This window comes from Argiope bruennichi, chromosome 5 (assembly GCF_947563725.1).
Source record: "Argiope bruennichi chromosome 5, qqArgBrue1.1, whole genome shotgun sequence".
NCBI lineage: Eukaryota > Metazoa > Arthropoda > Arachnida > Araneae > Araneidae > Argiope > Argiope bruennichi.
Genome location: NC_079155.1, coordinates 101,517,851 through 101,543,706, shown reverse-complemented (window position 1 = coordinate 101,543,706; position 25,856 = coordinate 101,517,851). Strand labels below are relative to the sequence as shown.

At 27.1% G+C, this 25,856-nt stretch overlaps 5 protein-coding genes across 8 annotated transcripts in view; 3 read left to right on the top strand and 2 right to left on the bottom strand.

Moving 5' to 3' along the window:
- The first annotated feature begins 3,312 nt into the window (after positions 1-3,312).
- LOC129968323 (uncharacterized) lies at positions 3,313-3,768 on the top strand. Its single transcript, XM_056082179.1, has one exon. The coding sequence runs from the start codon at positions 3,313-3,315 to the stop codon at positions 3,766-3,768; it is 456 nt and encodes a 151-aa protein (XP_055938154.1).
- A 264-nt stretch (positions 3,769-4,032) lies between these two features.
- On the top strand, positions 4,033-7,090 carry LOC129968999 (putative ATP synthase subunit f, mitochondrial). Its single transcript, XM_056083391.1, has 4 exons — positions 4,033-4,202; positions 4,693-4,791; positions 5,765-5,881; positions 6,910-7,090. The coding sequence occupies exons 1-4, from the start codon at positions 4,106-4,108 to the stop codon at positions 6,939-6,941; spliced, it is 345 nt and encodes a 114-aa protein (XP_055939366.1). The 5' UTR covers positions 4,033-4,105; the 3' UTR covers positions 6,942-7,090.
- A 712-nt stretch (positions 7,091-7,802) lies between these two features.
- LOC129968997 (transmembrane protein 17-like) lies at positions 7,803-14,373 on the bottom strand. Its single transcript, XM_056083390.1, has 4 exons — positions 14,112-14,373; positions 12,852-12,952; positions 12,564-12,677; positions 7,803-11,642 (listed from the first exon to the last, which is right to left on the bottom strand). Exons 1-4 carry the CDS (start codon positions 14,203-14,205, stop codon positions 11,382-11,384), a joined length of 570 nt encoding a protein of 189 aa, XP_055939365.1. The 5' UTR covers positions 14,206-14,373; the 3' UTR covers positions 7,803-11,381.
- A 250-nt stretch (positions 14,374-14,623) lies between these two features.
- Positions 14,624-16,342, top strand: LOC129968912 (3-oxoacyl-[acyl-carrier-protein] synthase, mitochondrial-like). Its single transcript, XM_056083252.1, has one exon. The coding sequence runs from the start codon at positions 14,795-14,797 to the stop codon at positions 16,181-16,183; it is 1,389 nt and encodes a 462-aa protein (XP_055939227.1). The 5' UTR covers positions 14,624-14,794; the 3' UTR covers positions 16,184-16,342.
- Positions 16,343-22,598: 6,256 nt separating this feature from the next.
- Positions 22,599-25,856, bottom strand: part of LOC129968552 (mediator of RNA polymerase II transcription subunit 12-like protein) — a 60,162-nt gene continuing 56,904 nt past the window's right edge. For all 4 annotated transcript variants that reach the window (XM_056082562.1, XM_056082563.1, XM_056082565.1 and 1 more), the window contains 3 exons: positions 24,986-25,070; positions 24,074-24,266; positions 22,599-23,214 (listed from right to left, as the gene is read on the bottom strand). In XM_056082562.1, coding sequence (XP_055938537.1) covers positions 22,800-23,214; positions 24,074-24,266; positions 24,986-25,070 — 693 coding nt within the window. In that variant the 3' untranslated portion in view covers positions 22,599-22,799. The remainder of the gene's footprint in view (positions 23,215-24,073; positions 24,267-24,985; positions 25,071-25,856) is intronic.

The window sequence follows — 25,856 nt, the reverse complement described above, 5'->3', positions numbered from 1 at the left end:
AATGTTAACAGTTTTTAATTTTTAGCACTTTACTGCTAGTAGTACCTATGATTTTTACAGTATTTTTACCAGAAAAATGCTCGAAGACCTATAACTTTTTTCATTTGTATATTTTTCTTAGCTTTTAGTTCATTGCCTTTTTAAGCACAATAACAATGTTGTGTAGAAAAATAATTTAAGTTGGAGAATTTGAATTTAGTGTAGAATGTTTTGTTTTGCGTTTTGCTCGAATTTCATCAAATTTTACCTAAAATACCTCAATTTAATTAATTAAATTATTTTTAAATTTTTCTAATTAATGTTATTTATTGTTTTGAGTCATAATCATCAAGAAAATATACTAAAATTGATAATCGAAGGATTTTTTAAAGATGTGCCTCCGAAACCAGGCAGATACCTTAATATTTCTGAAAAAAAAAATGGAATAAAAATGAGTGACATGATGGGGTATGTTAGCACCAGGCCGAGAGGACCACATTGGCACCAGCTGGACGGTTGGCCTTGTGTTTTGAATGATGTCTACGATTAATATTTCTTTTTCAGAAGCATGGTTAGAAACAGAAATATGGCAAATCGAGTTTCGACTCTGGGGAGGCCATTTTTGAAGCAGTAAAAGAGCTATTTCATAAAGAATTATCGTATTCAAAGGCTGCTAAAAGTATGGGATAACTTTGCTTTCCCTAAAACGCTATTGCCAAAAAGCTTCAAAAGTCGGGAGTGCCTATCAGCTACCTGATAACATGAAACCTTTTCAGCTGTCAGGAGAAAGCATATCTCGCAGAATATGTAAACCGAGCTTCAGATGTTTATTTTGATCTCAGTTCGAAATAAGTATGCAAATTTATTTACCAGTTTGCTCTTTCATTAAAATGGAAAGTTTTCTGGTTCATTGAAATTTAGTTAGATTAGTTATATTAAAGTCCCGTCTTAAAGCAACATTAGAACTGTTTGGTTACGGATCTCGTACTTTTGAACCGCGGTCAGATGACGAGGACGAAACCTGAACTGGAAACCCCTTCTCTAAGCTTCCACACCACAATTCTTCAGTGGAATCGGGTCTTGAACCCGAAACCCTCTTATCCCGAAGCCGAGACCTCACTACCAAGACACCGTGGCCCTCCTGATTCCTGGAAGGGAAATCAATAAGTAGGCGAGGACTGGTTCGCCTTATTTTTTAAAAGGGAACTTTTCCTTGTCCATTAGAAAGTCTGAAGAAACGAATCTCAATCGGGTTGCCAAACAAACGTTGCTGCATTTTTTATAACGCAGCGTTACAACAAATATAGTTTCGGACTTGTGGACTTATGGAATATGGATCAGACATATTCAAATTCTATAGCCACTGCTCTTCTACTGGTTACCACTGAGATCAATATAGCAGCCGACTTTGCAGCTGCTGGAATAAGTCTACTGATCCCAGACATATTTCCCAATTCGGAATTTCTTCCAAATTGCGTAAAGGACCATCCTTAAGCCACATCTAGTGTATCTCAGTGACTCTCCGTTTTTTAATTGCATTTAATCTAATCTGATGCCTACTGACCCCGACGAAACTTCCGAAGTAGAGTAGGAAAGAATGGCACTCAACTGCTACAGGTGTTATCACCCCAGATTCTAAAGTTTTGATCTCACGCACTGTTTCACCAACGGAAGAACATTGACCATTATCTAAAGCTGGCACAAGACGAGGAATAAGAAAAACGTAAAGGAAGAGACAGGCTGCTATTCTGACAGATACCCTAGTGGAAAATGTACTTCAAAAAAAAAAAAACAAAAAAACTAGCCGTTATGTTAAAAGGATTAAAAACAACTGTGAAAATCAAGGCAAAAATCGTACGTAATGAAAAAAAAAATTGAAAAAGGCAAGATGAAAAATGGGGAAAAGGCAAAAGTTGAAATGCTGAGAAAGAAAAAGAAATTCAGAAGACAAATCTTTCATTCTGAATGGTGAAGAAGAATGAGTATCTCCCGATGACGACGGTTTTGATATCAACTGTGATTTGATTGAGGACTCGGATTATTTTATTTAAAAAAGGATCCACAGGTTAATGATTTTGTATTAGTAAAACTGTTAATTAAAGATTAAAAAAAAATTCCAAATTTTTGAGGCTAAAATTTTGAACCAAAAGAGCCCCAAGAATGAAAGGGGGTTTCCTCAAAAAAAGTTATAAAATAACGAATACATTTAGTTTCCCCAATAGCACTGAAATTGCAATTATCTCTAAGACTGATTTAAAAATGTTTCGGCCACTGCCTTGGAATATTGGGGCAACAACGATGTAAAAACATTTTTGCAATTTGAAGTCGACCTCAGTTCGTTGTATCTTGATTAAATATTCCTGAATTCGAAAAAGAATGTGCAATTTTTAGTCCAATTCATTTATTTAATCTTTTGTTCAATAAAAGTTACTAGTTAAAACATTTTTTTAAATTTCCTTTTTAGATAAATACAAATATAAAATGCCAACCTGCGCCACGTACGCCGGGCCCGGGGCACGTTGGCACCAATGGAGTTAGCTCATTCAACTCAATATTGCTCGCTTATTTTTTAACCAATTGTTATTAATTCCGTTTTATGCTAGTTAAAAGATGTAAGAATGTGTTGGAATATAAATCAGCTATTTAATCGTTACCAAAAATATTAAAAAAATTAGCAATCAAAATTGGTGTCATCCTGCCCTCTGTCTCCCCTACTCTATTGGTACTGCACAGCATTGTTACGATATCTTCCCACCATTGACCGGCATTCAGAACATTGGATAACATCGCGAGAATATCGTGCATGGCTTACATGCGAAATGTACGAAATGTCAGTACTGTTTGCGATGGACCATGGCCGCCGAAAGATAATTCTAGACGGCTATGGATGAATTCGCCCATCCATTAGAGATAAGTGCTGTGACTGAGGCCCTAGGTTTTTTTTTCTTTCTTTTTCCTAATGGTCAAAACTGGGTTACGCTACACTGCAACTAGAATATTCTTTAAAACATATTTTGATTTAGAGACGCATATGTAAGTGTATTCTTCTTGATTTTGTGGAAATGGCCATTTTTTTAAAAAATCTATCATCGAGATTTTGTCAAAACCATGACAAGCGTCAACCAATCTAGTGAATAGGAAGGCAAAAAGCAGGAAGAAGAGAGCGAAAAATCATTTTGAATTTATATAATTTCGGAAAAGAAGCTGTGGTGAAGCTTTATAAGCCAGATAACAGCTTCTGGACAGGAGTGATTACTTTTGTCTAATGGTCATGTTACGCGGCTACGAACCATAAGGTTACGAGTTCGGTCCCCGCTATCTCCAATAGCAGAAATGGTGTATGGAGAGAATATCACACTTCCTGGAGAATTCTTTGCAGCGAATATACAGCATATGTTACCAGGAACATTTATAAATGATTTACAAAATGTTATGAAATTGATGAAACTAAAAGAAACTCAACGAAAAAGTCATCCAAAAATATTTGTGCACAAAGATTTAGAATCAACTTTTCACGTTTTCCTTCGCATTGATGGAGTACGAAAGCCACGGGAACCCCCTTATGAAGGTCCATATTTTGTTATCAACCGTACACCAAAATATTTTACTCTCAGGATAAAGAATAAAGAAGTGAATGTAACTATAGACAGATTAAAGGCAGCATATCCACTACCACAAGAAAATCCTGAAAAAGAGCAGCTTACAACTCCAACTTGTGTGAAGATTATGCCTTCACTACATCCAGCTAGTTCAGATTGTTTAATTTTGCCGACTCAAATGTTAGGGTGACCGTGGCCGTGGTGACACATTATCTAAATGGTTAGTTATTACATGAAATCATATGAAAAAAGATCCGAAGATATCATGAAAATACATATTTCTCATAAGATTTTAGAAAAAATAGGATGATATAAATTCATCGTTTCTGTTTTTTTTAATGATTAATTTTGATGAAAATGCGTTGTTATTCATTTCTTTAGCATCTATAAGAACGCTGCAATTTTTTTCACCTGTGACGTCATGTATTCTTTTTAAACATTTGATTTGTTTTGATCTTTTGGCAACTCGAGGGTTCCCATCCTCGTTTCAGTTTGGAGGTCGAACCTGAAATTTATGAAATTAAAAGATGGTTTTGGGTTTATTTAAAAATTTGGGACGCTTACCGGCGGGTTATAATGAACGAGTTCATGGCCCGTATGATCCTTCTATGTTTTATGGAAAAAGTAAGTTCTTAAAACATAACTGGGAAAATTGATAATTGTTGTTTATATTCATCATACATGATTATTGTATACAGGGAAAAATTATCTACTTTTTCATGATTTATTTTAATGAAGCTAAGCACTCGCAGTCTTTTAAATGTTTGTTCCGAAACGTTTAAACCGAATGACCCTCTTAAGAGTTAATTCAAATTGTATAAGAATTTTTATGACCAAATTTTGGTTAGGTTTTTATTTCTAATCAAAATAGTCTTTTTTTTTTTTTTTTTTTTTTTTCCCCTGATCAAAATAGTCGGTTTTTTTTTTTGTAATATATATATAAGATAAAAAAATAAATAAATGCTTTCAAAGTGTTAAATAATAGTAAATTTTTCTTCTGAATTTTTTTCTGGATTATTTGAGTAATTATTTGTATTTTGTTACATACTAACATATTCTATTATAATGCAGTCATTCCTGCTTCTTATACATTTATTATTGATTTTTAATTTAGAAGATATACCATTGTCTGATGTAAAAGTTGGAGAATTAGGTTCATGGCTTGCAAGAAGAAATAAATCTCCATCTGCAATGACTGGAGCTATAAGTAGAGGTAAATTTTTGAGCTTAATGGAAAAATGTATATCATTTGTTAAATTTCCACGAAAAATTTATTTTGCATGCAATTAAAATTAGTCTATTTATGAAACATTAGCAAAATTATATTTATTAAGAAATTTTTTTAATTCTTGCCATGTAAGAAAAAAAGATTTCATACCATCAGTATCTTCTTCCTTAAGTTTGCAAAAATCAAAATTTTTATAAAATTTAAATATTATAAATCTTTAAGTGACAAATAAGGGATTTTTCATCTTCTTTCCTTTTCATTTATTAATCTTAGTATTGTTATTTCTTGGTTTGAAATATCATTATTTAAAAATATTTTTTAAAAATTATCATTATTTAAAAAAATTATAGTTTTTAGTTGCTAACTTTTTTTTACATTGTTTCTTATCTTAAACAATACCAGATGACTGATATCCAAATTTTAACCAAGCATAATCCATTTATAAGAAATTTTTTTAAAAATTAAAAAGAGAAAATATTTTCTTAAAAAATAAAAAAAGAACTCTTAATAGTACAAATTCCAGTTCAGTATGTAGATAGAACTACAGTGGAAGTGTACATTTTATTTCTTTTTTGCTTTAATAAAAATTCATATATAGTATTTGTATGTATAAAATAACAGCTGAAAGATATAATAAATCATAATTCTAATCTAAACCCTCATTCCAATTTATTGCCCTTTATTCATACTATCATATAGAGGATGCTAATGATTTCCAATGCTAATTTCTTCCAAATATTTTATAATCCTTATATTGAAGGAAAATTAATGAACAGTAATTCATAACAAACATTATAGGATTTATGCTGTAGTCTAAAATATTTTTTGAATGAAAGTTTGGAATTTGTAAATTATTATGCTCTAGAATTTATTTAAACTTTATAATTTTTATTTTCAATAAATGAATTATGAAATAAAAATGGTTTTTATTCTAAATTTGCAATTTTATTATTTCTAGCATTTTGGCGCTGGCAGTTCAAGTATGTTTTGCCTAAAAAATCAGGATTGGTACCTTATGTGCATTTTGTAGTTGGATTAATGGGTATATTTTATGTCATCAACTATGAGCATATTAGTAAGTGGTGAAATTTATGTATTTTTTTATTTTATTTAAATAATTCTTTAAGTTTTAAGTAGCTATATTTTGTACATTATTCAAATATGCTAGTTTTATGTGTAAATATTGGAAATTTTAGAAACATAAAATTTTAAGTTCTAAAATAGTTGTTTTAAATAATTATTTTTAAACATAAAATTTGTTTTTATAAAAAAGAAGTATTTTTACATCATTAATCTGTATTTATGTATATCTACAAAGCTATGATGCTAAAGATTTTTTCATGTGGATTTCAATTTTTTATTTCATTCAAAAATTTCAGTTGCGAAATTTTTAGATTTTGCTATTAAAACTAAGAATTATTAAACTCCTAGAGAAGCTTCTTCTATTAAGTTTTCAAAGCAAATAACCAATTTTTATGGTTATGCATTTTTTTAAAAAAATTTCTCAGTTAAATTTTCTTAAGATTGCAATTATTCTATTTTGCATCTAAACATATAGCTTGTCTCCTTAAACACTCATGTTTTTAGTGCAGTGAAAGATATTTCATTATATAATTGTATTATTTAATGAAACACTAATTACATCGGACAACTAACTTCTTTTATTAATTTTCTAATGTAATTTCATTAAAAAAAGCATATGATATATATTTGTCCATTTAAATTTTCATTATTTGGAAAGGTGATTTTTTTTTTTCCTTTAAAAATTATTTTTTGAGGTAATTACTTGGCTCTTGGATGCCATTAATCTCCTTGCCTAGTTTTGAAAGTAAATTAAATATGATTGTTTCTTTGGCAAGTTAATTTGAAAAAACTTTTCTCAGTTTATATATTATTTATTTCATTTATTGTTTTTTCCATATAATTTATTTTTAGTAAACTTATAATTAATAAATTTATTAATAGATTGTAAAATATTCCTTGTTATTTTTTTGAAATATTATTTTTTATTATAAAAATTTAGAAATATGTGTAATTAATATATTGTTAATTAACTTGTAGACACTGTGCTATTGACTTAATTCTGTTATTTTCCTTTGTTAGAATATCACAAGCACTTCAAGCATCATTGGTAAGATGTCTGAAAATGTTAAAAATAAATTTTGTAGCCTGAAATATCTACTCATAAAAGAAGTTTATTTGTAAAAGAAATTCATGGAAGACATCAACAATTGCAATTAAATATTAATCCTTTTGAAAAGTAGAATAAAAATGTATAAAAATATTCTTCTATTTCTCTTTTTTTTTTTTCTTTTTTTTTTGATATAAAATTGTGAATTTCTAATGTCAGATGTATAATATATTTGTCACCTATTTTAGTATTAGTATTTGAAATTTAATATTTGTCACTAAAGTGTAATTTCATCTCTCCTGTACGACTAAAAAAATAATAATGAACTATTCAATATTAAAATAATGCTTAAACTAATATACATAACATTTAAAAAAATTAAATTCATAAAATTCTAAAACAAAGTCAAAGTGATTATCAGTTGAACCTCTGCTTGCTTTTCATCTTTTGAGCCCATGTTAAATACTTTAACATTTTTTTAATGCCTAAAAATGTTAACAACTCATTGAAGGTGATTATTTACATATTAATTAAAATTCTTTTTTTTCTGGTCCAGAACAATGCTTCTGTATGAATAATTTCTTTAAAATATTTCATGTTGTGAAATTATAATGTTCTTTACTGCATCACTTAGTATTCCTTGCCACTGTAAGCATGAAATATATCAAAAAATTAATAATTACTTTCCAATAAATCATCAATAGGAAAAGTGATGATATATAAAGAATAATATTTTTAATATTAAAGTTTAAAAATACATGACTTACATTTTTCCAGGAAGCCTTTTTAAACATTTAAATAAATGCAAAAATGACAAAATAGGAAAACACAATTAACTTTTTATTACTAACAATATATACCCTGGTATAATATGCATGAAAATATCTGAATTACCACTAAGTTTTAAAGCAGTTTCCAATGCGATTCTAAGAATTGAATTAAGAGCTAAGTGAAGTTTTCTAAGCCAAAGATTTTAGATTCTTAAAAGAAATTATAAATAGAAAATTGGTCTCGTATTCTTGTCCTTCCTTGAAATTGCAGCATTTTTATTATTTTTTTAAGAGTTTGGTAATAAAATAAAAGCTTTACTGAATTTTCTTCATTAGAATTAACCAATAATAATAATAATAAAAACCATCTTGTTGTGTATGTATCATGGTATAATGAAAATTTTTAAAAAAATGTCTGATATATTAGATTAGTATTGTATTTTGATGTTTGAGGATGGACCTAATAATTTTGATATATAATTGAAAGGCATCTGAGGCAGCAATTTGATTAACTTTTCCTAAAAGTGATTTGGTTGTAATATGGACTAAAATTTAATCTATTTACATATGATAGAGAATATATTATGCCTTTGCTATGTATTATTATTATTGCTAATTTGGCTTATTTGCAATCTCTATAGTTATCAAATGACTATTAGGAAGATACTTCTCTATTTTATTTTTGATTTAAAAACACCAACTTGGGCATATATTGTCTGAAAACACTTTAATAGAATCTGCTTGACTTTGGAATTCAACTTAAATAAATTCCCTTCCAGTTTTGAAATCTTTTAGGAAAAATTGTTTCCTGCTAATGCAGTTTATAGTTCAGGACCAGAATATGCAAGTACAAAAATTCTGGGTAAAAAGTATCTATTTTTTATGCATTATGTTACAGAAATTCTATTTAGAAATTATTAATTTAATATTTTGTCTTGGTGTTCTGTTAGTAGTTAAGTATAAAATCTTATTTCAATAAACTCCCCACTCCTTCCTCAAAAAACATACTTCTTATTAGAGTATGAAAGTTCAAAAATATCAGTTAATATACAAAATAATTTTTTAATGAAATTCCAGACAGTTTTTACAATGTCCATCATACAAATCTGATTTTTATTTCAAAGGATTGAATTTGCAATATTTTCTCAGTAAATAATAAATTGTTTCTGATGAAGTAGGAACTAGATGAATTTCTTAAATTTTTAATGCTTTCTGTTATCAGAAGTTAGTTTGATGCCATAAAACTTTAGAGTATCATAATTTATTCAAAAAAAAAAAGTCTTTTTAATATTACAATGGTAGAAATCAATTTCGAATTTAAATTGCCTTTTAGTATATCATGACTGAATCTAAATATATCAGATGGATCTCCCTTGGAATTTCTTTCGGATCTTTTAATTTTGCAACTAACATATCTGAATCACCATTTGGGGTATCTGATGTACAGTCAGTTTTCATTTATGGGGTTGTAAACAGAAATACTTATATGGTCTGTTTTCCTTATCATAATATTCAACAAAACTTTTTGTTAACTGAGGGAAATTAGTATATTGTAAAAGTAGTTGCTTTTAGCAATCAACTGGTTTGTTTGTAATGAAGATCAATCCCATATCATCATAGTGCTGCTGAAAATATAAATGTCTGTTTCATCTATCTTCTGAAATTTGCAGTATTGTAACATCACTTTTTTATTCATCATGCAAACTACATAGATATTAAACAGAATCCTTTCTTAGATTTCAGCGATGAAAGAAAATCATAGGATGAAACTATGAAAATGGTTTCAATTTCTGGACAATAATGTAAGCTATCGTTAGAAATTAGGTAACAATTAAAAACCAATTTTTAAAATGGTATAAAATTTGTTTTTGTGCAATATTTTTTGAAATTATCACAGAAAAATACCAATTTAATTTAATTTTTATTAAATTTTTTTAAAAATCGCTCTGAGGTACAATCCCACACTCTCCAAGATATAAATGTATCAAATTTGTAGCTGCATTTAAAACTGTCTGGCCTGTACAGCACAAACTGTCTGGCCACCAACACACACATTTGTCTTTATTATAAATAGGTGTAATTCATAGAAATCAATTTGTTTATGATGGACATAAGGAATTTCTTAGCTAAGAAGACAAGCAGATTTATTCCAGATATCATTTTCCCCCCATATTCTGATTCTCAGTTATATTTTAATTAAAACTGTAAATGGATTTTTAAAACTTCATAATATTAACAGAGAAGTAGCACTACACATTTAGTATTTTCCCATTTATATAATGAATTCCTTTTTATGAATATAATAAAATAGTTGCTAGAAATAATTAAAGCAAATTTCTAAAGTTTGCAGGCAGAATTTTAGATTAATAAATGTTTATATTTTATAATATATTTTAAAAATGCTAAATTTTATATTTATTAAATTAAGAATAAATCTACATACTTTAAACGGTTTAAAAGTTAAATATAAATAAGTTGACCATATTTTAGAAATGAATAAATTTTTAGAGTTGACAGATTTAGCTGTGGAAGCTCGATTTCCATCATGTACTTAACTTACTTGCTATGAATAGCATGTTCTTTGCTGCCTTTTCTGAGGAATAAGATTTTTATGCATGATATAGTTGGCAAAACACTGTTGTCACCTGAGAGGTGACTTATAATCTTTAAAATGTTTTCATTTTTTTTTTTTACCTTTATTTATATAAATGCATTATATTTAGTTGGATCTGCATTAAAAAATTATTGCTGCATAACTAAAAAAAATAAAAATAAATGTTAATATTTATGAACACTGCAGATTTAAAATCTTACTTTAAGATTGTTTTGCACATTTTCACACTAATAGCAAGCATTAAATGGATCCATGCTATAAGGAAATATGTATAAAAAAATCATCGAAAACATCAAATAAAAAATTTGTTATATGGAATATTAAATTTCAGGTTTTGAGGTATATCGAGTCACTATTATGACAATCTGTGCGCTAAATTTCATGGCAGTAAGTGCGGTAGATGTGTCTAGATGGACAAACATTTTCTTTTATAAGTATAGGTATAATTATGTTTAATTTATTTGCAACAGGCAGTTTGAAAAATGTATACCTAAGAGAAGAATATTATTTTCTAATTATGAAGATTTATGAAAATAAATATATTTAAATTGCTCAGATTTAGTTCTGTCTAATAGATCTTTAAACTGATGATTTCAGTGCATTTAAAAACATATAATTTCTAAGATTTAAAATTTGTTGTACTTTTTTTAAATAGCGCTTTCAAGTGAGGGGCTCGGTCAAAACAATGCATGTGTACTATATCCAATACAAATATTTTTACAATTTATATAAAGAATAATATTAAATTAACTTTAGATAAATTATTCAATTTATCTAAAGGATAATATTAAATTAACTTTAGATAAATTATTCAATTTATCTAAAGGATAATATTAAATTAACTTTAGATAAATTATTCAATTTATCTAAAGGATAATATTAAATTAACTTTAGATAAAGAATAGCAGCTAAAAAGTTATTAGAAATATAACTTGGTAATTAACTAATATCTACAGTACAAGATATGTAATAAATAAGATTTTGAAAATTAACACCTACTGTACATAAATTAAGTGTACTATAAATCTTGTATGTTTTGTTTTTTCTAATGTCAAAAGCATTATTCTAAAAAAGTTTCAGTGCTTACATTTGTGGCATTAGATTTCATCATTTGAAGTTTAAATTTTAAAGCCTGGTGATTTGTGATTGTCTTAACAGTAAAATAACCTATAAAAATTTCCAGAACAAGAAATAACATCATTATAGCATCAGTCAGTCTTTCCCATGGTAAAATTATGAAATCAGTACTAAACGTACAGAGGCATTGGAGAGGAAACTGGAGAAACAATGTTAACAACCAAAATCCTGCTAATTCTGGTACCTGTAAGAGAAAAAAATATATATATAAACTTTTTATTTTATCAGTAAATATTACCAAACAAGTACAAATAAGCATTAAAAAATCAATGAATATGATTGTAACAACAAATAGTAGTTATAAAATCTATATATTTCAAAAATTTGTTAATATAAGATATAAAAATAATATCACAAGAATTCAAATTAGTGTGGATGGTGAGATAATTCTTTTGAATTATAAAATAGTACACAAATCTTATGATTACACAGTAAGTTAGTGTATGTAAATGGATAGATGTACTTGACATCAATATTTCTGAAAAATTTTCTTTTAAATACATAAATTCAATTTAGAGTTAGGATATATATGAAAAAAAAAAAGAGCTTGTGTGAATGCAAACACTCCACAAATAAATTCTAAATAAAATTATTGTTAATAGAATGGATAGCTTCATTCATGTTATTTGAATTGAAATATAATACTACCATGTATTAGGATTTATTCTTTTATCAACAATAAAGTCTAAGATTATAACTGAAGGGATCAAAATTACAATTAATTAAAGATGCAATTAAAATTTTGAAAAATCCTTTTTTAGTAAATATTTACTATTTAAAAAAACAAGTCAAATTTCTTAACTTAATGGTTTGTGATATTTCATGATGATATTTAGATAAATTGTACTATCACTAATAGTATAAACTTAGAATAGAAAAGAATAACATTTGATCTTTTTTTATTGTTTCATGTGCTAATTTATAGTAATTCAACTATTTGTAAGCAGAATTATATCTTTTTAATTATAGGTTAACTTCGTGAAATAGTATAAAATTTTAATATATATCTTATAGCAAGTAACACCGATTATTATCCTAAAGCAAAAGTGTAGGAAGTATGATGGATTTACTTACATACATCCTGCAAATAAATTGAAAAAATTACCTTTTCTGTTAAATTTCCAACATAACCCAGATAAAGGCGAGAAACTTCAACAATAACCATCACAACTATTACTGTAGTTAACAATATTTGATAAAGCTGTGACAAGTCAGAAAACTAAAATAAATGAATATGCAATTAGTAAGAACTTTTTAAAAGCTAAATTTAGAAATTTCTATTCATTTTAGAAATGGATTAAATGATACATTTTAATACATGGATAATTTTGAAAAAATGTCAATTAAAAAAAAACGCATATTGATGTAAAAATAATAATGATTAAAATTTTACCTTGTAAACTAGGCATCCTGTTCGAATAAGAATCCAAAGAGGAGAATAGTTAGCATTAAAATATAAACACATCTGAAGTGGTAGACTAGATAAAACTTCCTCTAAAAATAGAAGCAATTAAAGATAAATTTCATGACTTCAAAGTATTAATTATTTTATAGTGAAGCATACCAATTTTTAAAATAACAATATCTAAGATTGTTAAAGTAAAATCTTTTGACATGTCATATTTAAAAATTAATTTTATGTGAGAAATTATGATTATTTTTTATCAATTGGATTTTTGTGAGTGTATAAAATAAGAAATGAATAATATTAAGCACAATAACATAAGCACAAAACCTGCCCTTCACTCCACAGCTTGCATACTCACGAAATTTTAAAACAAAAATAAATTTAAAAATAGCAGACAATGTTTTTTACTTTAAATAATAAAATGCCAGAAATTTTTATATAAAAATCTGGAAACTAGTTATATAAAAATTTCTAAAAATCTGCTATTTAAAAATTATTTATTGAAATCATTCTAAAAATGTACAAATTTCCTTAATATGTTTTATGAGTTTATATTCTTTTAGTTCCAAATTTCAGAAAAGATAGATTTTTTAAATAGAATCTAAAAATTAAAAATAGAGTTCAAGGTGAAGAAAAATGTCAATCCTCTGGTTATTTTATAATTTGTTAGTAGCATAAATATTATTATATTAAGAGACTTATTCTTGGATGGCTACAAGAAATAGTAACAATTGACTTTACGGTTGCAATAATAAAAATTGCTAGAATTACATAGGTAAAAAGGTACAAGTTTACAATTGGATGCCCCTAAATTTTTTGGCGATGTGTTTGCCGCCAAAGGGATTTTCGGTCTATCATCTTCTGGTGTAAAAAATAGCAGTCCTACATCAAAATACATATTAATATTTCGGTTAAAGGGTAAAAGTTTACAATTGGGTGTCCCTTGATTTTTTTTATCTCAAGATAACCAAACAATAACGTCAACGAAAACAAAACATTATGGAAATCAGAAATAGCGCTTCATTGCTGAAATTTGTCGCCAATAGTAGGAGCATCCAAAGCTACACTAGAACCTGTAAAAATCGTAACAAAATAAATTCAAATCTAGAGATAAGAAATTAATCTTAAATCTGGCCATAAGCGGTAATACTTGATTGACTCCAGGCAATATAGATATTAGAAAAATTAGTTATTAATCACATATCAACATAAAAATAATTTCACATTTCGAATATAAGTGATTACCAGATTTCCTAGTAAATTTATGTTTATATGAAATCTTTATGCCGGGAAAAACAACTTCGGATACTTTGCGTGCAGCTGATTTCACAGTGTCCATTTTGATTTAAAAGTTAAAAATACATAATTATTAAAATAACTGCAGTTTTATATTTCATCTCGCGCAGGTTTATATATCATAGAATGATACTATCATAACTGAAAAGTTCACTCTCTTCAACTGCAAAAGTTTCCATTTCTGGAGTAATTTGTTTACAAACAATATAATGTTGATGCATTCTAGTTTAGCTGTTTTCTATCTGATGCACAGAAATTAAAAATTCTGACTTCTTAAAAACTAAATAAAATTTCAATGATATAAAATATTGAAAAAACATTGATGAGGTGAAAAGTTTTCGTTCATAACTTCATGGTGAATAATATCAAAGTAAAGTTGGAACAATATTAAGTAAAATGATCATGACTTTTACCCAAATTATTAAAATTGTAATGGCAACACTTAAATAGTAAACAAACAGATCAGGAAACGAGTTGTTGCGTTATTTTAAACAAATTTCTTATTCCACTAAATAAGATTACAATTTCAAAATTATACAAAGCGCTTGAACCAACGGTAGAATAATATTACGAATATTTTAATTCATATAAATGGATGTGTCTCCTTTAAAGTCGCTTAATATTGTTCGATAATGAATTTAAAATCTGCTTTTATTTTAAAAAGAAAAATATATTTTACTAGAGTACAATTTTTTAAACCTTATAGATTTTTATCCAGTGGTATATATGATCAAACCAGAGTAGTTGTTACGGGGTTAGGAATAGTTTGTCCGCTTGGTGTTGGAGTGAATCATGTATGGAAACGACTTCTCAAGGGAGAGACTAGTGCAAGTTCTCTGACAGATGCCGCATATTCAGATATTCCTTGTAAAGTTGCAGCTTTTATACCAAGGGGAGAAAAGAATGGGGAATTGAATTTAACAAAACATTTTCGCCCATCAGATTTTAAGAAATACTCTTTTTCTACAGTGTGTGCTTTGATTGCAGCAGACGAAGCAATCAAAGACGCAGCTTGGTTTCCAAAAACTAATGATGAATATGAATACACAGGAGTAGCCATTGGAACTGGTGTAATTGATTTGATGGATGTATTTACAACTGGCATTTCTTTAAAAGAGAAAGGATACAGAGGAATGTCTCCTTACTTTGTTCCCAGGATATTATCAAACATACCAGCAGGTCATATTGCAATAAACTACGGCTTCAAAGGTCCAAATCACTCTGTATCCACTGCTTGTGCAACTGGTTTACATGCCATTGGCGATGCATATAATTTTATCAGGAATAAACAAGCAACTGTTATGGTTTGTGGTAGTGCGGAAGCTGTTATCAGTCCCATTTCTATTGCTGGCTTTTCTAGGATGAGAGCCCTTTCTACAGCTTTCAATAATGAACCATTCAAGGCATCTAGACCTTTTGATAGAGATAGAGATGGTTTTGTTATGGGTGAAGGAGCAGGTGTATTAGTTCTTGAATCACTTGAGCATGCTCGTCAGAGAGGGGCAAAGATATATGCTGAAGTTCTAGGTTATGGTTTGTCTGGAGATGCATATCATATTACATCACCACCAGACAATGGTAGTGGGGCTTATCGCTGCATGAAACATGCATTGGCTCAAAACAATCATGAACCTTCAGAAGTTGGTTACATAAATGCTCATGCTACTTCAACTCCTCTTGGTGATGGAATTGAACTCAAAGCTATTTACAATCTCTTTAAAGAACATTCTAATTCTTTAGTTGTGTCTTCAACTAAAGGTGCTACTGGACATCTATTAGGAGCTGCTGGTAGTGTTGAAGCCATATTTACAATACTGTCATGCTTTTCAAAAATCATACCTCCTAATGTGAACTTGGATAATCTTGATGTCAATTTACCTATTAATGTAGCTGGTAAAAGTTCTCAACCATGGCCTGAGAAGATTCAAAACAGGAGAGTAGGATTAACTAATTCTTTTGGATTTGGTGGTACTAATGCTTCAGTTGTGTTTTGCACATCTGATATAGATTGTTATTCATGATGCTTTTTAGACAGGTATTATCTTTTGTAAATATAAACAAATATACATGATTAATTTACAAATTATTTAGCTTTTTTATGCATTTTCCATAATGTAAATTATAATAAATATTTTCATAAAATATTAATAGAAAATAAAATTAATATATTTCAATACAAGGAAATCGTCTATTGTTTTTGAATATAAAATTTTCTAGGGTAAACATTTAAATACTTTTTTATGCATTGTCCATAATGTAAATTATAATATTTTCATAAAATATTAGTAGAAAATAAAATTAATATATTTCAATACAAGGAAATTGTCTATTGTTGTTGAATATAAAATTGCTAGGGTAAACATTTAAAAACTATGTTTTAAATGTATCTAAATTGGTTATTTTAACATTTCAGTTTATGAGATTTTGTCACATTAAATTTTAATATTATAAAATCTTTATGCAATAAAAAAAGCTGAACTTTCTCCTCTTCTAAACAGAAGATTCTATTCAACGATTAAAAAAAAAAAAAAAAACATTTATTAATACTTTATTTACAAATTAAGACTCATAATTTAACCTTTTATAAGCTTTATCTGGAAATTCAAATATAAAATTTCTTCCATGTTTGAAAATCATTATAGGTATGAACATTATTTACAAATATAGGCTAAATAGCCCAGTGGGATCCTAAATTACTAACATTCAATGTGAGACAAATTTAAAATTAATCTTTGCAGAACAGAATTTTGCCTCATATGAAAAACAATAAGAAAAAAGTAATTTTACCTTTGTTTCTTTTGCATGCTTCAAAATATACCTGCATTTCTATTTTCTTCTTCATGGCTGAACCTTTATTTAGTAGATAAGGTTTTATGTTAAACTATAATTAATAATAATTAAATATATAACATCAAGTATAAATTAATTATTAAGTTAAATCCTATTTGAAAAACTATTCTAATTCAATAGAAATGATGTTGTCAAAATGACAGTTTTTTAAAAACAGAAACATGACTGAGAAAACAAGAATTGAACTGAGAGTTTAAAAAAAAATGAAAGTCTGAAAGAGATAATTTAGACAGTCTTGGTAGTAGTGATATTATTTAGAAAAATGCAGTTTATACATACCATATCAGAAAAAGTGGCAAATAATTGCCTAGTTTAAATAAATACTATTAATTTTTATACAATTGTGGAATTTTTGTTGCACTATCTTATGTAATACATAGTTCTAAAGATTGTGCTATGAATATGATAGAGAAAATGGATTTAAGAAATGCTATAAAATAATCTTCAACATTTTTTTTTTTCCTGATCTATAATAAATTGTACATATATAGAAACTTTATACCAAGTAAATTTTTTTCCTCAGTCTTTCCATTTTTTTAAAAAAAAATTATGTGTAACATTGCATGAAATATTAAATGCTTTTCTAAATTGTGAAATAGTTGGAAATAATAATTTAATTGCTGCTATAATTATAATTAGGGATTGCAATATCGGTATACCGAATACCGGTATTTTGAGCCATTTGTACAATTTTGTAATACCGGTATTCACAAGTTTGAATACCGGTTTTTCGGTATTTACTAGAAATTTTTAAAATTGTCTCCACTATATGTTAGGTATCGCGAACATAGCAATATAGTATACGTTTTCGTTTTTATGTCTCCCTAACGGACGAAATTAATTAGCTAATTAATGGCTTAATTAATTGCTTAAATCTAAATGAGCGAAACATGGATTATCTCTGAAAGAAAATATTGTATCCATTACGACTGATGGAGCAACAATTATGAAAAAAGTTGGAAAGTTGATTGGTGCAAATCAGCAATTGTGCTATGCACATGGAATTCAATTAGGAGTAATAGATGTATTATAACAAAAAAAATAAAGAACAGAGGAATCCAAATACTGTGCATATAGAAACTTCGGATTCCAACTTTGAAAAGAGTAAGAGTGAGAGTGATATTGACAATGAAGATAATGACAATGTAATTGTTGAAGAAGATATTGCTAATGAGGATGAAATATTAACCTATCAAGAATTGCTTCCTATAATTTATAAAGTTCGAAAAATTGTTGAGATATGTAAACGTTCCCCTATAAAAAGGATATATTACTAAAATACATACTAACTGAAAATAAAATAGAATATATGTTAATATTAGATTCTAAAGCACGTTGGAACAGTTTATTCCTAATGATGGAACGATTTTTGAAACTGAGAAATCCAATCCAAAAAGCAATAATCTACTTAAACCTGTAAATTAATTTTTCAGATAGTGAATACCAGAACTATATCAGAATTCCAGAATTAATATCCAGAACTATATCAGCTCTACTTCCAATAAAATTGACTATTGAGGAATTATGTCCGAGAGATTCTAATTTATTAACAGCTAATGCAATGCAGCACACATTAGTATCTGAAGAATTATATATTACATTGAAAAATCGCACAGAAGAAAGGCATACCGAAATAGAAAATGTCTTATGGTATTTACATAATTCTAATAATTTTAAAAATGAAAATGAAAAGAAAATAACCAATTCAAATCTGATTAAGTTAGAGTAAAGTTTCTTTAAAAAAATTTCGCACAAACCTATCCACATTCAGAATTTGGTTCAGTTATCGAAGATTATGATGTCATTACTGTCGATAGTGAAAAGGAATTGTCTCTTGAACAAAAATGAGAATTAGCGATAAATAAAAAAATTTCAACGAACCAAAATACAATACAGAAATCAGCTGTATCCAAAACCATCCGACGAGAAATCGATTTATTTGAAGATGAGGGATTTAGAGGTAAATACTTGGAAAAAGTATATCGCGTATTGCTAACAGTACCACCAACTAGCGTAGATGCCAAAAGAGTGTTTCCGACAGCTGGTAATTTTTACACAAAATAACTTTTCAGGCTTAATGACAGTACAATTGATGCATTATGTTTTTTTAGATCACATTTCAAAAATTTGTAATAGTACCACAAACTGAATAGTGACATTTATACTTTTTTTATGATTTAAAAAAATAAGATGTTTCTTTACTTTTTTGTGATTATATACTGTTATAATTTATAAGGTACAAATTATTTTTGTGATATTTACACTCTCTAACAAAACTGGTAAATAAAAAAAAAGAAATACCGGTGTTTTCGTTCCTCTTCCAAAATTTCTAATATCGGTATTAAAACTGGTATCCCGGTATTAAGATTTAAAAAATACCGAATACCGGTATTGAAATTTTGGTCCGGTATTGCAATCCCTAATTATAATATTTTTTTCTCGAAGGTTGAGAATCTACATGGTTAAATTTGCCTACTTACTGATGTGAATAGTAAAGATAGCAGATCTTTTGGCTATTATTACAAGGAGCATAGAAGATTAACTGAATCCAATTAAAAATAATGTTATGAATTTCATGTCAATATTTTGAAAGAATCAAATCCCCAGAAATAATAAATAAATTTTAATACAATCACATTAAAAATGGATAACAAAATTGCATTTTGTTATATTAATATTTTTAATGGAAATAGATATGAAGCAACCTGCAATATGAAAATTTACAAAATAACAAAGAATTTTGTAAGAAAAATAACACATATATATTTTTTTTTATTTTACAAGCAAATAAAACAATGTAAATGCAAATAAAATTTTCTTTTGCACATACAATGCAAATCAAATATAGCAACAAAATTTAGTTTTAAAAACAAAATGATAAATAAAATAAGACTTTTTTAAAAATCTATTGCGTGAAAATAATCATTAACTTATAAGATTTAAAATGGAATGATAATCATTCTGATATTTATTAAATCAGGAAAATTCTAAAAATTTATAAAATTTTACATAAGATGTATACACAAAACTTAGATACAATAAAATAACTAGTACCAGTTCTTAAAAAGACTTGTTTTTGGTAAATTTCTTTAAAAGTATTTATGATAAGTTACAATATAATTGGTTGGCCATGGGTATTTCTTTAATTAATATTCATTGAAATTTGAAGAAAATAAATATATAATAACTATAAAAAAATATGAATGTTACAAAGTAGTCAAATCCCACTGTAGTGAACCTGTTCATAATGAACTAGATATAATAAAAATTTTGGTCCCATCCCTTTTTTTGGACATAGAATAAATATTATTTCATATAACATCAAAAGACATTATGAAAATATGAGAGTAAAACATGCTGAAATTTTATTAATGCTTGTATTAGTAAGTTAATATTATATATATATATATATATATATATATATATATATATATATATAATTCTAGAATAAATTTTTGAAATAAAAATTCCATTTAAAAATTATTCCGATAGTAGGGTATCAAAATGTTGCTCAAGTTTTTCTTTATAAATTCAGCATGAAGGATTTTCTTCTATTAAAAATCAGATTTTGTATCATTTGGTAGAGTAACAATTTTTAGAAGGCTTTCTGCATTTATGTTTGACTACTGATTTGAGTTGCATTGATATAGCAAAATATAATTTAAATTTTTCATATTCATTATAGTGGGATTTGATGATATATTGTAGTATTCAAAAATCTATATATTTTAGAAATTTTTTCACATTATGTAATATATTTACCAATATATTTATTTTTAATTGTAAATGAAATATTAAATCATAAACAAAAGAGGTTCAGTATTCAAAAGATAATAGTTATCACAAAGATGAAAATAATATAACATCAAGAGAGACTTCATCAAATTCAATTTTTAATTTTGTTTTACAACATAGTCTTCAAACCTATTATAAGATTTTGTGCTTATATACATAGAATTAACACAATAGAAATATCAAGATTTGTTCCATAAATATTAATTAAAACTTCACTTTTATTAATATTTTAACTACACATTAATTGTTTTATTTAATTTTTAAAAATTTCTCTTATTATTATTATTATTATTACACAGAAAACATTAATTCATTTTTAAAAACATCCATAATAAATCAGAAATTAATTTAAAATATAAAGTATATTTCCTTATTTACGACTTATTTTAAAATATTATTAAATATATTTTACTTTGCTATTTTATAATTGCCTGGACAACAATGTGTTTCAAAATACTTCCTAAAAACATACAAGGCAAAACTATATATATATATATATATAATTTCTTGAATTTTATTTTAAAACTTAATAAAAATGGCAAAACTTTTACCCCAGATAGATAAAACATTATTATATCAATATAAATTTCATCAAATTCTATTATTGCATATTTTTAAGTAAACATAAATAGAGTCCAATTTGGAAGAAAACACAACAAAAAAAAATCTCTTACAGATCATTTTTATTCTATGACCCCTAAATTCTATCAACAGATCTCAAGATAATCTTTCTTCCATTGAAAAGCCAGGTATCTGCCCTCTCAATCCCAAATGAGACAAGTTGGATGATTTTTTTAAAGTCCTAGATGATTCCAATAAATCCTAAAATTCTGATACATTAATTGTATTCCCTTTTTTTATTTAATTAGATGACTGTATCGATTCCAGAAGTTCACAGTCATTTTGTTCAATTAAAAAATTCACAGAATATTAAATTTTTTTCTTCTTTTCTTTTAATAATGCAAAATTTATCCCATTCATAAATTACTTCATATAACATTGGATGTTTCAATGAATATAGAAAAATAAATTAGGAAGTTCAAAGAAAGTAATCACACTTTTGTCAATTATTTTTAAAAAAAAAACTTAAATGTTGATTTTCTCAATAACCCAGTTCCCTCCAGAACTTACGCATTTCTATTAGAAAGGATGCTGAATAATGATTTAAAGGTATCTTAGTTGATATCATTTACAATATTCAAACATATAAGAAACAATACAAATTGTGTTTCAGTTTAGTTTTAACAATATGTTTTCTTGGCAAGCAAATGCAACAATTTTTATAAAATAGTAGGAGTAACAACTATATTAATGGACAAAGGGGGAAAAAAACATATACATTCGCCTTTTGATTTTTTCCACTATAAAAAGATTTGCAGATCATAAAAATAGTTATGGAGTTAGAATATCACTTTACTCTTTTTTATGTTATTACTAGAAACAAAGGCCTTTGGATTGCATTATTTTAAGTTAAAACATTTAAATAAATTTAAAATTAAAAAGAAATACTGAACACATAACAAAGATGATAATTGCATAAACATGATACAGAACATTTTCATTAAACAAGACACTGAAATGTATGTACAAAATATTTACAAATCTATTTTTATCCCCCCCCCCCTATTATTAAGTCTCAGTTCATAATCTGCTGGTTAAGAAAATTTAACAATCTTGAAATCTATATTTTGTAATGGACCACAGAAATAAAATAATCTAAATCAAAAATCCAAAAATAATAAATAAATGATTTATCTAACAAAAGCATATTTTTCCCCTGATTTTTTTAACTTTTATTTTATTTATCCCCCTTACAATGAATAGGGATGAAGAAAAATTGCAATATTTTCATGGCAGTCTTAAAGAAATAGTCAAATCTCACTGATATATATATTTTTCAATATGAGTATATAATAATCTTCATTCACACCATCCGCCAGTAAACAGAATTGAATTCGTAATTATTTCAAACCTTCAAACATTTTTTACTGTTCAGTATGGTCCTTGAGGATGATAAGCATGATGCTGTTGCTGTGGATGTGGAGGACCCTGATTATTGGAACTCATATGCCTTAAGTGTGCAACCAAAGCAGCAGTTTGCTGCTGCTGTTGTTGAGTTTGCTGCTGCTGTTGTTGATGTTGCTGCTGCTGCTGTTGATGCTGCTGTTGTTGCTGCTGCTGCTGCTGTTGTTTTTGCATGGCCATCAATTGCTGTTGATGGCACAACTGCTGCATATGCATTTGATTAGGTGGTCCACCGGGCATGGTAGACATGGACTGAGGATTTGACTGGCCACCGTAACTACTGGCAGTATTTTGCACCATTTGAGAACCAGAGACAGGTAAATGCGAGCCTCCACCCATTTGATTCACAGTGACATTAGGAGCTCCCATGCCATATTGAGGCCTTTAAATAAAAGACATATCAATATCAATAAAACTGAAATTCTTCTGAATTTTAAATTATGGTGATTAAATCAATACATTAATAGACGTAAATAATATTGTTTACATAGTTAATTAAAACATTTTACAATGTTAAAAAAAAACATGGCTGGATAGTTATGACAATCCAAATAAACAAATGTACCTGTAATTTGAAACTGTAAGATTTTATTGTTTACTTAAACAATTAGAAATAAATATTTAATATTTCGGTAATATTCTTTCGGTATTACTTTTAATATTCTTTAAAAGTCTTCCTTTTTATCAACACCAATTCCAAAGGTCTCTTTCATACTAATTTAGAAATGAAGAACCACAAAAACTACTATTACTTTGTTACAAATACTACTTTACATATGATAAAAATCAATATTTTCTTTGCAGTTTGGGCAATGGTGTTGATAACGAATGACTTGACTCATACTATTAAATTAATGAATGAAATTAGAAAATGGAAAGACATTAGATTACAAAATTTTGAATTCCCTTGGCTACACAGTACTTAGTATTCTTGTTTCATTTAAATTAACAAAGAATATAAGACAAAACCACGGACACACACCATGCTAGGGAAATTCAAAGCTATGTAATTTAATTTATTCCATTTTTCATTTAATTCTTTGAGGTAATGATATAAGTCAATTAATATTTGTAACAACTAATAAAGTGTAGGACCATTGCATGTACACTTTACATACATTTGTTCATAATTATTTGCTAATACATAATTTTTCAGCAAAAAAAAAAAAAAAAAAAAAAAATTAATAAACCCCATTGAATGTAAAATTACTGAAACATGAACCAATGAAAAAACATATCACCTGTTGGATTGTGGCATATACTGTCCTTGTTGATTTCGTATAGTATTTGGTCCCATCATTCCAGGACCTGATTGTGAGCTACCGTAAGATTGATTAAAACTAGTTGGTAACATTGAGGAATTTCTGGACTCCATCATTCCAGCATTGGGTTGCATATTAGAGCCGCTATAGCTGCCATAGCTTTGATTCATACCTGAAAATAAAATCAATCATCAGTAATATGGATTCTATATAGCAATATTTTCCATGTATATGCTTCTGAATGTGCATGGGAGAACAGATAAAATATCCAATGCCTAAATATTAATTAAAATTTAAAATTTTTACTAAATAATTTTGCAATTATTTTTGCAGATTAAGCTTTTTTTCTTTCCTCTTTAGATATTAATTTCTTGTGATGAACAATTACTTATGATCACTTGAAAAGGAGAAAAAAAAAAAAAAAAAACTTTAAGACAGTTTTTAAAATCAATAACTAAGTTCTTTTAATTTTAAAACCTTCATTTTTTTTGGTAACAAAAAAAAAAAAAAATAATAATGGAGTAAATATAGTATCAAAAGTTGTATAATAATGTGGTATAAAAGTGGTAATATAATATAAAAATGAAGTAAATATATGGTATCAAAAGTGGTATAATTTGTAACAAATTTCATATGTATCATAATTTGTATTTCTATTTCGAACAAACGAAAATCAATCAATTCAAGAAAAAAATCTGGTAATGAAATAGTTCGAACATAATTTATAAAAGAATATATGAATATAAATATATAAAAGAATATTTAATTATTTTATAATTTTTCTAACATACTGGAGAATTCTTAATTATAAAGAAATTTGTGAAATAAAAAATTTTACATATATATAAATATATATGTGTGCTTAGCAAACTTAAATACACAATCTTATACCTTGAGGTGGTAAATGATGCAATGGCGCAGTTGATGCATTGGTACCCTGCATGCTATGCGGATACATAGGCCCACCAGGTCCACTCTGGAAATGTAAATTATAGGAAATATATATAAATGTCAAAAAAGTAAATATATGAAATTTATTTAATGAGCAACTGATGCAAAATACCTCTTAATATGCTAACAAGTAATAATGTATTTATAAAGATTTTCAGAAGCTTTTTATTCACCATATATATATATATAAAATGAATCCAATATCCGAAAGTTAGAATAAGGTATTTTAATTTTCATTGCTGGCTTACAACACCATCGCTTCTTCCATTTCTACAAATCCTCAAAAACCAATGAAACCAACAAATTCTCAAAAATTAACCTTAGGAGTTACCAGAAATTCTGAGGTGTATTTTTATGCTGAGGTTCTGGACTTACCACAAACTACTTTCTTTGACTTGGTGATATGTACTAAAAATTAAAATACCAATAAACATTTTTCAGCTGGATTTTAACTTTAAAATAATTAGTAAACTCCATAATAATAGCTAGAAAACAATGAGATAAAAAATTAAATGGAACAACAGAAAGATAGCAATTTAACATATTTTTTTTTTCACTGATAATATGGAAACCTCTAAAAAATGTTACAATCAGAAATATATTAAAAATAATCAGCAATAGCATACATTCAAATCTTAAATCAATACAATTCTTGTTTTTTTAAAAATAATATTAATGTACTCCGTTCTTCTGCATGCTTACAATGAATTTAATGGAAACTCATATTCTATAAAGTATTTAAATTAAAACAAGATAAGCAATTAGTCTAATAGAATGTATAAAACTAGAGTCTTTTCAGGCACTAATATAA